The 15,045-nt window shown below is 36.7% G+C and overlaps 2 protein-coding genes across 8 annotated transcripts in view; both read left to right on the top strand.

Annotated features, from left to right (window-relative positions):
* PTPRR (protein tyrosine phosphatase receptor type R) overlaps positions 1 to 2,527 on the top strand; it is a 283,034-nt gene extending 280,507 nt beyond the window's left edge. For all 5 annotated transcript variants that reach the window (XR_010148362.1, XM_509221.8, XM_054663404.2 and 2 more), the window contains one exon: positions 1,329 to 2,527. Coding sequence is in view for 4 of the 5 variants with exons in the window: in XM_509221.8 (XP_509221.2) it covers positions 1,329 to 1,422 (94 nt within the window). In the remaining variant the exon portion in view is untranslated. The remainder of the gene's footprint in view (positions 1 to 1,328) is intronic.
* A 626-nt stretch (positions 2,528 to 3,153) lies between these two features.
* Positions 3,154 to 15,045, top strand: part of PTPRB (protein tyrosine phosphatase receptor type B) — a 117,293-nt gene continuing 105,401 nt past the window's right edge. The window contains exons 1-2 of one of the 3 annotated variants that reach the window (XM_016923850.4): positions 3,154 to 3,266; positions 4,543 to 4,938. In XM_016923850.4, coding sequence (XP_016779339.2) covers positions 3,212 to 3,266; positions 4,543 to 4,938 — 451 coding nt within the window. In that variant the 5' untranslated portion in view covers positions 3,154 to 3,211. The remainder of the gene's footprint in view (positions 3,267 to 4,542; positions 4,939 to 15,045) is intronic. The other 2 variants (XR_010148361.1, XM_016923848.4) reach the window with 2 other exon arrangements.

The following is a 15,045-nucleotide window of genomic DNA, read 5'->3' as shown; positions in this document are numbered from 1 at the left end:
AGTTGTATGATTGCAGAGTTACAGAGAATTTACAAGACTTTAAATAGTTACCGATAGTGATGCTTTTATACAGTCAGCCGGAATAGTAACATATTAATGTCTGGTAACTTTGTCAAGCTAAAAAATCATAATTATAGGACTGGACACCGTGGTTCAAGCCTGTGATTCCATCACTTTGGGAGCCCAAGACAAGAGGATCACTTGAGTCCAGGAGACCAGCCTGGGCAACATAGTGAGGCCTTGTCTCTACAAGAAAAAAAAAATTTAAAAATTGTCCAGGTGTGGTGGTGCCTGTGGTCCCAGCTACACCAGAGGCTGAGGTGGGAGAATTGCTTGATCCCAGGAAGTTGAGGCTGCACTGAGCTGTGATCATGCCACTGCACAACAGCCTAAGCAATTAAGGAGACGTTTTCTCAAAAACTAAAATTAAAAAAGGATCATAATTATAAAGGGGGAAAATGTGATATAGGTATTATGTATATAAAAACATAATGAGAAGCACCATTATTTCTCATGAAGGCAAGTGCTTTCTATGAATCCATTGACAAGGAGGGTGCTGGGCAGCTAGTGATGATAATGGTGATAACCAAGAGGAAAATGTCAGAGCAGAGCCAATTCCCTTTTTCCAACTCATTTAAGGACCCACCCACTATTGTGTTTAGACACCCAGTACACCAAAAGGCTAAGGTTGCTTCTGTACAACATATTCAAATAAACCATTCCAAGGTAGACTTCGTTTTACTTGTAGAAAGCAACATTTTGCAGATGAGTTTTGTTTGGTTTGTCTCCGTCAATCAATTTTAAGCCAAATGTATAAACCATTTTAACAAGAGATGAATCATGAGGCACCTGAGAAGTAATACAAATACACCAGCTACAGTGAATTTATTTAACCTTCACAGCAGTAGTTACTCTTACTATCCTGCTTTAACAGAGGAAGAAACTAAAGTGCAAGGGGTTTCGAGGAATTTGTCCAAGATCATACAGCTAAGAATTGGCAGAGGAGGGATTTGAACTCACCTTGGCTGGTGCCAAATCCAAGTACTTGATCATTAGGCTGTACCACCTCCCCAGTAATGTTACACAGGTAAAAATTAATCACATGCCTAGTGTGTGCCGGGAACTGTGTTAAGCCCTTTATATACATTAGCATGTTAACTTTGATAGTTGAGACATTTGGACACAGGTAAGAGGGATAACAAAAGAACCACTAGGTCGACTGTTCTATGTGTCTTTGGCATAACACCCTAGCTTGGATGAAATCTCTGTGTTACTTGAAATTGCAAGATTTTAGCAAAATCAGTTATTTTATGATTTCTTCCTTGCAGAGGTGGAATGGTGCAAACCAGTGAGCAGTATGAATTTGTGCACCATGCTCTGTGCCTGTATGAGAGCAGACTTTCAGCAGAGACTGTCCAGTGAGTCATTGAAGACTTGTCAGACCATCAATCTCTTGGGGTGATTAATCAAATTACCCACCCAAGGCTTCTAGAAGGAGCTTCCTGCAATGGAAGGAAGGAGAAGCTCTGAAGCCCATGTATGGCATGGATTGTGGAAGACTGGGCAACATATTTAAGATTTCCAGCTCCTTGTGTATATGAATGCATTTGTAAGCATCCCCCAAATTATTCTGAAGGTTTTTTGATGATGGAGGTATGATAGGTTTATCACACAGCCTAAGGCAGATTTTGTTTTGTCTGTACTGACTCTATCTGCCACACAGAATGTATGTATGTAATATTCAGTAATAAATGTCATCAGGTGATGACTGGATGAGCTGCTGAAGACATTCGTATTATGTGTTAGATGCTTTAATGTTTGCAAAATCTGTCTTGTGAATGGACTGTCAGCTGTTAAACTGTTCCTGTTTTGAAGTGCTATTACCTTTCTCAGTTACCAGAATCTTGCTGCTAAAGTTGCAAGTGATTGATAATGGATTTTTAACAAAGAAGTCTTTGTTTTTGAAAAACAAAAATCAAAAACAGTAACTATTTTATATGGAAATGTGTCTTGATAATATTACCTATTAAATGTGTATTTATAGTCCCTCCTATCAAACAATTACAGAGCACAATGATTGTCACTGGGTATATATGTATTTACTCTCTATTACTGGGCATAGAGGTGGCTTCTGCTCCAGAACTCTATCCACTGTATTTCCACATCGTGAGTCATTTTACTTTAAAAGGGAAAAACAAATTTGTAGCAACTATGAAGTATCAAGAGTTTTAACTACTTGTCTCTCTTTTGCTAAGAAGGGATTTTTGAATATGCTATCTACCTGGAATCTCTCTCTCAACAAAAGGTATATGCCTTCAGGAATGACATAATCTGTCCCATTTTCGAGGTTCCTTATAAGGACATTTCCAGGTATGTCCTTACATTTCTGAAAGCTTTCAGTCTTCAAGAGACAAAAAAAATTAAAATAACTACCCTCAGCAAACACTAGCTGTTCTGCTCATATATGAATTTTTAATGCAGCAATGTTGACTTTGTTTCATACTGCCAATAAACTCTTAATACTAAACACTGAGTAAAGCATATTCTTTTTTTTTTTTTCTATTTGGAAAGATGCCATCCTCTGTTTGGGGAAGACCAAAGTAGATAATGTGATGGGTTTAATTTTAGTGTCTGCATCTCCCCAGTGAAGATGACGATCTCAAAATGTAATATTGTCATCACTTGGGAGATAATGATCTAGAAGTGCCATCATTATGTGGTTTTCCTCAATAGACTCGCAGCGTATCATTATACAAACGGTACATGTTTATGTCTTTATATCACTTGTCATAGACCCTCATCAATTACATGGCTTATATTTATTCAGCAGAATCACATCACCTGAAGAGATGTAATGTTTCAGGAACATTCAATTATCTGAGATTTCAATTCCTTTCTTTCTTCTTGAGGTTAAGAAGCAGTCACATGCCAAAGGAAAGGTAGGTGAGGTCTTAACGAGATTTACTCTGCTCTTGAAGGCTGGAATATTTTCTACATTAAAAAAAAAGAGGTAATCATAATCCCTTCTTTCTAAGGAAACAGACAAAAGGACACTGGTGTAAAACTTCCCCAAACAATTCAATAGGAGGAAGTGCTCGTCACTGACATTTCCCCCCACCATGAAGGCACATTTCCTTCCTAGTCTTTGCTTCTCTTATCTGGGAGAATTTTTTTTTCCCCAAGCGAAGCATGAACAGTTGCTAAGTGGAAAATGGAGGCTGAATTTTACATGGTGATTCTTACCTGCTTGATCTTCAGGAACTCAGGTGAGTGGGTCTGCCTCAGTGTCCTGAGGCATTTCTTCAAGATCTAGCCAAGGAGTCCCTGGTCTTTGAAGTGTCTGAAATAAGGTAGAAGGGGCCAGGTCTCCATGGCAGTTTAGCCAAAGACGATGAACAGCAGGAATAAAAGGAGCCAGCTATGCCCATACTGTTGAGATTTCTCTCCAAAAGAAAATAAATGCTCTCCTCTCATCCTCCAAATGCTTCAGGCAGCCCCTGAAATCATACATTTAGAGCAGAGCGTAAAGAACCCCGAGGAAAAGTTTGTATTATTATATAACAGTCTGTGGCTTTCCCCAAGCCTTTTTCCCACCCGGTTATAGTTTTATTTTCTTTTGTGTTGAAGAAAGAAAATTGAAGGAATATGATTAAAGGGGGTGAGGAAATGTAGTGTGTTTTATTTGGAAGTTGTCATTTGGGAGGGCTGAACATTTTCATGAGCGAGCTGGGCAATTTAAGTAAAACCTCATTGAAAATGGTTTCTGAGCCAGAGTATCTTGCTCTTTAATACTGATGTTTAGCAATTTGATGTTTAATTTTCTTACATTGGCACATGATGATTTTTAGAAAATCTATTCGTATTTGAGAGAAAACTGTAGATATTGTCATAAAATAGAGAAATGCTCCTCTCCACGACTAAAGGAAATTTAGTTTGTGATAATCAATACTTTCATTGGCTGCAATTAGCTAGGAGGTTGTGCTTGGAGAAGTGGGAAAATTTGTTTTATTTTTTGATAAATGTATGCAATTTTTAAAAATTGTTATTCAAACTATGAAATTTGTATATAAATACTGCAATGTGAATTTAAAGACTGGAAAAGGGGGTGCTTTTTTAAGGTAAGGGAGGAAGCTTATATCGAATATGTCAGATGGTTAAAAAGGGAGCTGAGCGTTTCATAACTTTAGCATATCTAACTAATTGGGCTAAAATATACTATATACTTTGGATGGTTTTGTTTCTTTCCAAGCTTCCTTTCATTTTCCAATAAGAGGTGTGTTTTTTTCCCCTAAAGCATGTGAAAATTAAAAAAAAAAAAAAAAGATGGGGAGTTAAGTATAACATATTGACATTTTACATCGTCAGCTTTGGAATTTTAAATCACATGTGTTAAATATGAGAATGTTCACTTGAAATGATAGAAATAACAAAATATAAGTAAAACTAGTGATTTTATTTAGCTCATTTGTGGGTGGGTTCTTCCGTTTTCTAATGGGCCTCATAATTTGCTACATAGTGCTTTATGAGCTTTTCATCTTCCAGAAGGGTTTCAGATTGTCCATGTCCAGAAACAACAGTGTCTTTTCAAAAATGAGAAAGTGGTCGTGGGCTCATGCAACAGGACCATCCAGAACCAGCAGTGGATGTGGACTGAGGATGAAAAGCTCCTTCATGTTAAATCTGCACTGTGCTTGGCCATCTCCAACTCCTCTCGCGGCCCCTCCCGCTCAGCCATCTTGGACCGCTGTTCCCAGGCACCCCGATGGACCTGCTATGATCAGGAAGGCTTCCTTGAGGTGGAAAATGCCTCTCTCTTTCTCCAGAAACAAGGCTCCAGAGTAGTGGTCAAGAAGGCCAGGAAATACCTCCATAGCTGGATGAAAATAGATGTCAACAAGGAGGGAAAACTGGTCAATGAAAGCCTCTGTTTAAAAAAAGGTGAGCTATTCCTTTCAGAACAAATCCTGAAAGTCTTTCTACTAAATATCTTGGGGGTTTTGTTTGTTTGTTTGTTTGTTTTACATTTAAGGGAAGTCCACATGCCCCAACATATTTCCTATGGAAGATTCATAAGCTAATGGAGGTGGATGGTGACGTGCCCAGTGATGGAAAACTTCGTGACCCTCATTAAAATAAGCCCAACTTTTTCTATTGCTTTTTCTTCCTTCCCTTCTTGTCTTGCTTCTTTTATTAATTCAACAACTATTTCATGAGCCTCTCTTCTCTGCCAGTTAAGCACTGTTAGATGTAGGAATATGGATGTAGGCATATACACAGCATATATATGTAATGACTAAAGTCAGTAATCGGGAAATTATTAGATTTTATTGACAGACACTTCTATTTGCTAATTATAATAAATTATTAGAACATCAGAATGGTGCTTGATAAGACTGGAAGATAGTTGTGTTTTTGCAAATCTCTTGTATTGCTGTTTAGGGGTAGATATCTTTTGGAGGTAACACACTTTTGAAATGTTAAGAATCAATGGGCAGCCACAGATTTTTCTAATTTATTGACCATTAATGGATATAACCCAGATAATGGACACATGTAAAAAATATGTTATACACATGTGCAAGCTCCTGGTGCAGGACACAGTTCAGTCCTGAGCTAGGAATTTTTGCTTGTGGAATATATAGGCAGTTTAATCTTCTCTTGAAGTTAATCATGCAATTGTGTATTTACTCTTCTATTAGAGGTTTGCTTTAGAAAGTCATGAAAGATAAAACTGATGAATCACAATATATTAGGCACCAGTGAACCTTACAAAGCATGGGAAAAGTTATCAAGAAATGAAGCGCCTCACTAAGAAGACAAATTTGTCAGGGTTAAGTAAATTGTCCCAGATAAATTAGCAGCAGATCTATGATTAGAGCCTAAGTTTTTTAACTCTTTGTTCAGTGTACATTTTACTATACCAGAGGTTCCCAAATGCTTGACCGCAGACTTGCCCCATGGCTTGCATAAGAATCACCTGGGGTAGAAAAGGGAGGGCTTACTAAAAATACACATTCCTGTAGCTAATGCATCCTGGGCTTAATTCCTAGGTGATGGGTTGATAGGTGCAACAAAGCACCACGGCACACGTTTACCTATGTAACACATCTGCACACCCTGCACATGTACCCCAAAACTAAAAATTAAAATAAAAAAAAAATACACATTCCCAGGATTCTTTCCCACCATTTTTTCCTCTACAACCACCTCCAAGATTCTGTTTCAGGAAATCTGGATTTGTGCATAATACTTGATATTTATTAATCACCAGAAAATTTTGATCCATAATCCAATATGGAGATCAGCATCCACTGTATTGTTAAGTCTTTTCCTTAGGTGTTGATTTTTGAGGCTTATATTAGTCTTTCCACCATGGTAATCTTTGGACAATTTTTTCTCACTCATTCATTCTGTAAGTTAAAACAAGCATTTAACTAGATGCCAGTTGAATGTGTTATGCTTTTCTACAATAAGTGGTATGCTTTGCTACAATAAAAGTTGAGAGTTATAGTTTCTGTTCTTATATCATTTCTGCCTATGAGAAAAAAACCTATTCAAAAATTCAACTTTATCAGAAAATATTCAGCATATAGCACCAATTTGTACAATACCTTTCCTGTGGTTCATCTATCAAGGCCTCTCCTAAATAATATAGAAACATTATAACTGTTCCATTTTTACTGTTTTACACAAGAAGTGAGATTCATCCCCAACCCCAATCAAACCTTATTTAACATAAGATTACTTAGTTGGAACTTTAAAAAAAAGTAGATATGGACTCAGTGGTGAGTTATTCAAGATAAAAGATAATTCATAGAAAAACTACCTCCTATGACCCTCATACAAATATGTCTAGTAATAGACTTCGAAAATAAGGTAACTAGAATAAGCCATTTGTAATTAACCACTGAACAATGCTATATTCAAAAAATGCCTGATAATATGTGTTGGGGAAAGAAATTAATTTCTAGAAAAAGCAGAAGTTAAAATTTGCACAATTGTGGTACAAAAACACCCTTATATTTGAGTACACATAAGTATAACACATACTTTTGCTTTAACACAATTATAAGCTAACAGATATATTTTTCTGCTCCATCTTAAATATGCCATTGTGGGGTTTTTTCTTTTTGTTTTTGTTTTTTCTTTGGTTTTTGTTTTTAGAAACAAAGTCTTGCTCTGTTGCCCAGGCAGGAGAGCCATGGTGCGATCATAGCTCAATGTAGCCTCCAACTCCCGGGCTCAAGTGATCCTCCCACCTCAGCCTCCCAAAGTACTGGGATTACAGGCATGAATCACCATGCCCAGCCCTGATAAAAGTTTAAGAATAATACTTGTAGACCTATATCATGAGAGCTCACTGACTTGCTAGAGTAGCTACTGTGAAAAATTAACCGAAATGCATTCATATGTTTGCAATGAGTGATTCCAAATCATTGTTTAAGTTGATAACTAAGTATTATAATCTACGGCAGCACAAATACATGTGTTGTTCATCTATGGGATGTGAATTTTTTTGTGTGTTCTTCCATAAAAGAAAGCAGACCTATGAAGGTAAAAATCTAAGCCACATGTTTCATATTTGTTTCATAAAAGACACATTAATTATTGTATTCAAGTTTTCAGGTAATATTTATTTAACACCTACTATGTGCCAGAGCTTGTGCTAGCACTCAGGTACCCTGTGTTAGTACTAAGGTGCCCTCCACAAGTGATTTTTAACCCAAGCTGCATGTTAGACTCACATGGCAGCTTTTAACTAATACTAGAGTATAAAACCTGAGCTTTATCCTCTAAGCTGACTAAATCAGGTATTGTATTTTTAAAGTACTTCCTAGGTGATTCTGATGTGCAGCCAAGGTTGCAAATCATTAAATACATCGTATTCCTTAAAGTAATGGGGAAATCAGATAAGTAAATAAATAGGTAATTACAATAGAATGTAGAGAGAAGAAAGTACTTTCCTTTCCAATATATGTCCTTGCCAGTATGTCACATTAAGCACTCATTCCTTTTTTTTTTTTAATTACACTTTAAGTTCTAGTGTACATGTGCACAATGTGCAGGTTTGTTACATGGGTATACATGTGCCATGTTGGTTTGCTGCACTCATCAACTCGTCATTTACACTAGGCATTTCTCACAGTGCTATCCCTCCCCCAGTCCCCCACCCCCCGACAGGCCCCGGTGTGTGATGTCTCCTGCCCTGTGTCCAAGTGTTCTCGTTGTTCAATTCCCACCTATGAGTGGTACATGCGGTGTTTGGTTTTCTGTCCTTGTGATAGTTTGCTGAGAATGATGGTTTCCAGCTTCATCCATGTCCCTGCAAAGGACATGAACTCATCATTTTTTATGGCTGCAATAGTATTCCATGGTGTATATGTGCCACATTTTCTTAATCTAGTCTATCATTGATGGACATTTGGGTTGGTTCCAAGTCTTTGCTATTGTGAATAGTGCCACAATAAATATACGCATGCATGTGTCTTTATAGTATCATGATTTATAATCCTTTGAGTATATACCCAGTAATGCAATCACTGGGTCAAATGGTATTTCTAGTTCTAGATCCTTGAGGAATCACCACACTGTCTTCCACAATGGTTGAACTAGTTTACACTCCTACCAACAGTGTAAGTGTTCCAATTTCTCCACATCCTCTCCAGCATCTGTTGTTTCCTGACTTTTTAATGATTGCCATTCTAACTGGCATGAGATGGTATCTCATTGTGGTTTTGATTTGCATTTCTCTGATGACCAGTGATGATAAGCATTTTTTCATGTGTCTGTTGGCTGCATAAATGTCTTCTTTTGAGAAGTGTCTGTTCATATCCTTTGCCCACTTTTTGATGGGGTTGTTTGTTTTCTTCTTGTAAATTTGTTTAAGTTCTTTGTAGATTCTGGATATTAGCCCTTTGTCATATGGGTAGATTGCAAAAATTTTCTCCCATTCTGTAGGTTGCCTGTTCACTCTGATGGTAGTTTCTTCTGCTATGCAGAAGCTCTTTAGTTTAATTAGATCCCATTTGTCTATTTTGGCTTTTGTTGCCATTGCTTTTGGTGTTTTAGTCATGAAGTGTTTGCCCATGCCTATGTCCTGAATGGTATTGCCTAGGTTTTCTTCTAGGGTTTTTATGGTTGTAGGTCTAACATTTAAGTCTTTAATCTATCTTGAATTAATTTTTGTATAAGGTGTAAGGAAGGGATCCAGTTTCAGCTTTCTGCATATGGCTAGCCAGTTTTCCCAGCTCCATTTATTAAATAGGGAATCCTTTCCCCATTGCTTGTTTTTGTCAGGTTTGTCAAAGATCAGATGGTTGTAGATGTGTGGTATTATTTCTGAGGGCTCTGTTCTGTTCCATTGATCTATATCTCTGTTTTGGTACCAGTACCATGCTGTTTTGGTTACTGTAGGTTTGTAGTATGGTTTGAAGTCAGGTAGCATGATGCCTCCAGCTCTGTTCTTTTTGCTTAGGATTGTCTTGGCTATGCGGGCTCCTTTTTGGTTCCATATGAACTTTAAAGTAGTTTTTTCCAATTCTGTGAAGAAAGTCATTGGTAGCTTGATGGGAATGGCATTGAATCTATAAATTACCTTGGGCAGTATGGCCATTTTCACGATATTGATTCTTCCTATCCATGAGCATGGAATGTTCTTCCATGTGTTTGTGTCCTCTTTTATTTCGTTGAGCAGTGGTTTGTAGTTCTCCTTGAAGAGGTCCTTCACATCCCTTGTAAGTTGGATTCCTAGGTATTTTATTCTCTTTGTAGCAATTGTGAATGGGAGTTCATTCATGATTTGGCTCTCTGTTTGTCTGTTATTGGTGTATAGTGATGCTTGTGATTTTTGCACATTGATTTTGTATCCTGAGACTTTGCTGAAGTTGCTTAACAGCTTAAGGAGATCCAAAATTTCAGTCCAAAGCTGAGACTATGGGGTTTTCTAAATATACAATCATGTCATCTGCAAACAGGGACAATTTGACTTCCTCTTTTCCTAATCGAATACCCTTTATTTCCTTCTCTTGCCTGATTGCCCTGGCCAGAACTCCCAACACTATGTCGAATAGGAGTGGTGAGAGAGGGCATCCTTGTCTTATGCCGGTTTTCAAAGGGAATGCTTCCAGTTTTTGCCCATTCAGTATGATATTGGCTGTGGGTTTATCATAAATAGCTCTTATTATGTTGAGATCTGTTCCATCAATACCTAGTTTATTGAGAGTTTTTAGCATGAAGGGCTGTTGGATTTTGTCGAAGGCTTTTTCTGCATCTATTGAGATAATCATGTGGTTTTTGTTGTTGGTTCTATTTATGTGATGGATTACATTTATTGATTTGCATATGTTGAACCAGCCTTGCATCCCAGGGATGAAGCTGACTTGGTTGTGGTGGATAAGCTTTTTGATATGCTGCTGGATTCGGTTTGCCAGTATTTTATTGAGGATTTTTGCGTTGATGTTCATCAGGGATATTGGTCTAAAATTCTCTTTTTTTGTTGTGTCTCTGCCAGGCTTTGGTATCAGGATGAGGATTCCCTCTTTTTCTGTTGATCAGAAAAGTTTCAGAAAGAATGGTACAAGCTCCTCTTTGTACCTCTGGTAGAATTCGGCTGTGAATCCATCTGGTCCTGGACTTTTTTTGGTTGGTAGGCTATTAATTATTGCCTCAATTTCAGAACCTGTTATTGGTCTATTCAGAGATTCCACTTCTTCCTGGTTTAGTCTTGGACACGTTATGAGTCCAGGAATGTATCCATTTCTTCTAGATTTTCTGTTTTATTTGCATAGAGGTGTTTGTAATATTCTCTGATGGTAGTTTGTATTTCTGTGGGATCGGTGGTTATATCCCCTTTATCATTTTTTATTGCATCTATTTGATTCTTCTCTGTTTTCTTCTTTATTAGTCTTGTTAGCAGTCTTATGTGGTTTGTTGATGTTTTCAAAATAACAGCTCCTGGATTCATTGATATTTTGAAGGGTTTTTTGTGTCTCTATCTCTTTCAGTTCTGCTCTGATCTTAGTTATTTCTTACCTTCTGCTAGCTTTTGAATTTGTTTGCTGTTGTTTCTCTAGTTCTTTTAATTGTGATGATAGGTTGTCAATTTTAGATCTTTCATGCTTTCTCTTGTGGGCATTTAGTGCTATAAATTTCCCTCTATACGCTGCTTTAAATGTGTCCCGGAGATTCTGTACATTGTGTCTTTGTTCTCATTGGTTTCAAAGAACATCTTTATTTCTGCCTTCATTTTGTTATTTACCCAGTACATTCAGGAGCAGCTTGTTTAGTTACCATGTAGTTGTGCTGTTTTGAGTGAGTTTTTTAATGCTGAGTTTTAATTTGATTGCACTGTGGTCTGAGAGGCAGTTTGTTGTGATTTCTGTTCTTTTACATTTGCTGAGGAGTACGCACTCATTCTTTAAAAAAATGTTTCAAGGGTAATTTTAAAGTTGCATATTTTTAAACAGTCTTTTGGGGGCACACAAGAGTTTATCATATTAATAGTTTAGCTAGCACCATTATTACTAACCACTTCTTCTTCCTGAATAAATTAATAAATGTTTCAACTTTGTGCAAAGTGTTAACTGTCAGAACAGTAAAGGAAAAAGGAATAATAAAGCTTTAAGGACTACTTTCAGGAATGCCATGAATAGTTAGTGTATGGCATCATAAATTATTGCTTTTGTCTTCTGTGCAATCCAAGTATAATTTTTAAACTCACCAAGCAATCAAATGTTACAGTTCACCAGGCACAGTGGCTCATGCCTATAACCCCAGCACTCTGGGAGGCCAAGGTGGGAGGATTGCTTGATGCCAGGAGTTCAAGACCAGCCTGGGCAACACAGCAAGACCCTATCTCTAAAAGAAAAAAAAGTTACAGTTGCATCTATTCCAGCAAGAAATAGTACTGGCCCCAAGCAGACAACAAAGCTTACAGTGACCCAATTATTGAAGTTTTATGAATCTATCAGATGGGGAAAATTTCTCATGCCTTGGCCTGTACAGAAACAGGGAAATTTACTCAAAGGAAATTACTGGTTTGCTACTAGACCTAAGCAAATATTCCTTGCCAGGGGGAAATTAAAACATTATAAACTCAAAACTGGTTTCAAAAACATTCACGCAAATCCATGGGCAGATAGGCCATGCCTATGTCATTCCAGAACTTTCAGGTGAAGGGTGCAGAACTCCATCCATGGTTTGGATAACTTTTCGAAGGAATGTCAAGTCTCCTTACATTTATAAAAAGCTAGTCAATTGTCTAAAATTGTTATTTTTCACTCAGACATTTCATTCTGTGAAGAAAGTAACACTGAATATAGAATGTCAGCCAACCAATCAGCATTTATTCATTTATTTACCACTCAATTCAGATTCATTCATTCAAATCTCACCTTTATCTGAGGGCAGGAATTTTCTTTTTTAATTCCAAGGGCTGCACTGGAAAGCAGGCAAATATTTGTAGGCAAATTTTCAAGTGTCCCTGATATGGCTGAACCGGTAAAATCCCTAAAAGAGATTTTGCTGATGAACTAAACCATATTGTTGGCAGGCTCGATATAACTGCTGGTTAAAGTAATTGTTTAGTTGTAGTGATTTGGGAGAGGGAATAAAATGTGTGAACATTGTAAAAGATAAGCAATCATATACACCCTTGGGAAAAAAGTTTTCGTAGAAGTTGTTGGCTTTAATGGCTGGCAGAAGTACTTGTGAATACAAAGAGCTTGTGGGGAAAAACAAAACAAAACAGAAAGTGCCTTTTGTGTATACAAACCCTACTTGTACTAAATTGGCTGTCACGGTCATTTTAGGGTTTTTCTTCTTGCATCATTGTAACAACATGGGCCTTGTAGTGGACCATTTTTAAATATAATGTCTGAAAATAATGTTATCAATGATTATTGATATATGATTTATACGATCATTGAAGATAGCAGGTATAGCATCCAGCATTCCCCAACCATATTCAGCCTGTGACATGTCACTGAACTTATCAGGGCACACACAGGGCTATGTATGACTTTCATGGGCCCTGGGTTCTTTTGCCACTATGGTCCCTTTCCTCTGCTGAAAAAAAGAAAAGTAAAATAATAGATTTTCATGTAGCCTAAAATTGTCATTTTTCCTAATCTATGAAAAAGTTAAAACATTTTCTTTGACTCTAAAGTTTCTTTTTTATTTTCAAACAAATCATTGTGTTGCCCTAAAATTATCATGGGCCCCAATCACTGTGCCTATTGCGTCTAATGGACAAGTCAGTCCTGCGCACGCCAAGTTATTCACCCCCTTTCCAGCTCCCCTTTCCCTGACTCTGTTTAGTCTCTGGTTCAACACCTCTCTCCTATAGCCTGATAGCCCTGAACTTTGGAGCCATTCTTCCTCTTCCACCCAGCATGCCTTCCTTCCACCCTACTATTTCAGTCTTTTCTCCTAAAGAAAACATAGGGTGTTAGGTAAAACAGGCACATCTTCATAATGCTATGCATAGTAGAATTGTTGAGTAATAGTTGGCTATTGAAATGTATTTCTTTGATTTAGTTAGCCTTTCAATTATTTTTTTAATCTAATTTTTTCCCTGTGCTATGCTTTAGTGTTTTACTATGCTATGTCTCGTATCAATTTCCATTTATTAATTTTACTTTCTTTCTAATCATGGGTCTTTTAAAAGTAATTTAGATACGTATTTTAGGTGCACTCTTTATTTCACTAATTATATTTTCTGAAATGTTAATTATTCTTTTAACCATTTCCAATAATTATTTAGTCCATTATCATTCCCATCTATTCCAGTCAAATCTTATTTAATGCACACACACACGTGTGTATGTGTGTGTGTGTACAGTCATCCTTCAGTAACATGGGGATGGGTTCCAGCACCTCCTGCAGACATCAAAATCCAAGGATGCTCAAATTCCTTATATAAAAAGATGTAGTGTTTACACATAACCTACACACATCCTCATATACTTTAAATTATCTCTAGATTACTAATTACACCTAACAAATGTAAATATAAATAGTTGTTGTATTGCTTAGCGAATAATGACAAGGCAAAAATGTCTGTACATGTTCAGTACAGATGCAACCATCCATTTTTTTCCTAATATGTTTGATCAGCAATTGGTTGAATCCACCGATGAGGAACCCGCAGATACAAAGAGCCAACTAGATAGATTAGGTAGGTAGGCAGGCAGGCAGGCAGGCAGGCAGGCAGGCAGGCAGGCAGGCAGATAGATAGATAGATAGATAGATAGATAGGATAGATATCATCCTTTTCTAAAGTATCTCCTGTTTCATTTGTTATCTTTTTTCCAGATGATTTGCTCTCTGTTAAAAAGGCACATTATATTTGGCATCTTCCTACAGAATAGAAAGTACCAGTATAGTTAAAATCTTCTATTCCAAAAATGAGTTTCATTCAAGTTATTTTGTTTTCAACATGCTTAAAAGTTATTTGTATCATTTAAAGAAGGGAAACTTACACAATATATTATCTTTATAAAAATTTTTATTTCTATTATTATTTCTGAGCCATAGATGAATTTATAAGATAAAATACACATTGCTCTTTTAAAAATGAATTTGAAAGATAGTCTTGATATTATGCAGTCATTACAAATCACTTTGTAAGGTGATAGTACCCTATAAAAAGAGCTTTATGCAACTTAAATGCTAAAACTTTTTAGATTGACCAAGAATGGTCGACCTTACCTTGAATTGTGTTCTGGGAGAAATTGTGTTATAGTAGGGAAACAGTGTAGTAACAATGGCACAATAAAGCTTTCAAAAATAGCTTTCACATATTGTTCCATTGTATAAGAAGTTTTCCTTGCATTTGTCAAAACATCTTGCTATTTCATGAACTGTGAAACATATATACCTTTTTTAAGAACACCCAAAGAATTCATGGATAACAAATATCCAAAGATCTACTATTTCAAATAAAATTTCACAGCACCTGTTTCAACAAAGAGTTCAGGAGATAAAAAAAAAAACTTAATCATCTTATATATTTCTATAATGGATTTTCTTTCTTCCCATCCATTT

This window comes from Pan troglodytes, chromosome 10 (genome assembly GCF_028858775.2).
Source record: "Pan troglodytes isolate AG18354 chromosome 10, NHGRI_mPanTro3-v2.0_pri, whole genome shotgun sequence".
NCBI lineage: Eukaryota > Metazoa > Chordata > Mammalia > Primates > Hominidae > Pan > Pan troglodytes.
Note: the sequence above shows the minus strand (reverse complement) of the source record. Positions and strands in the feature narration are given on the sequence as shown.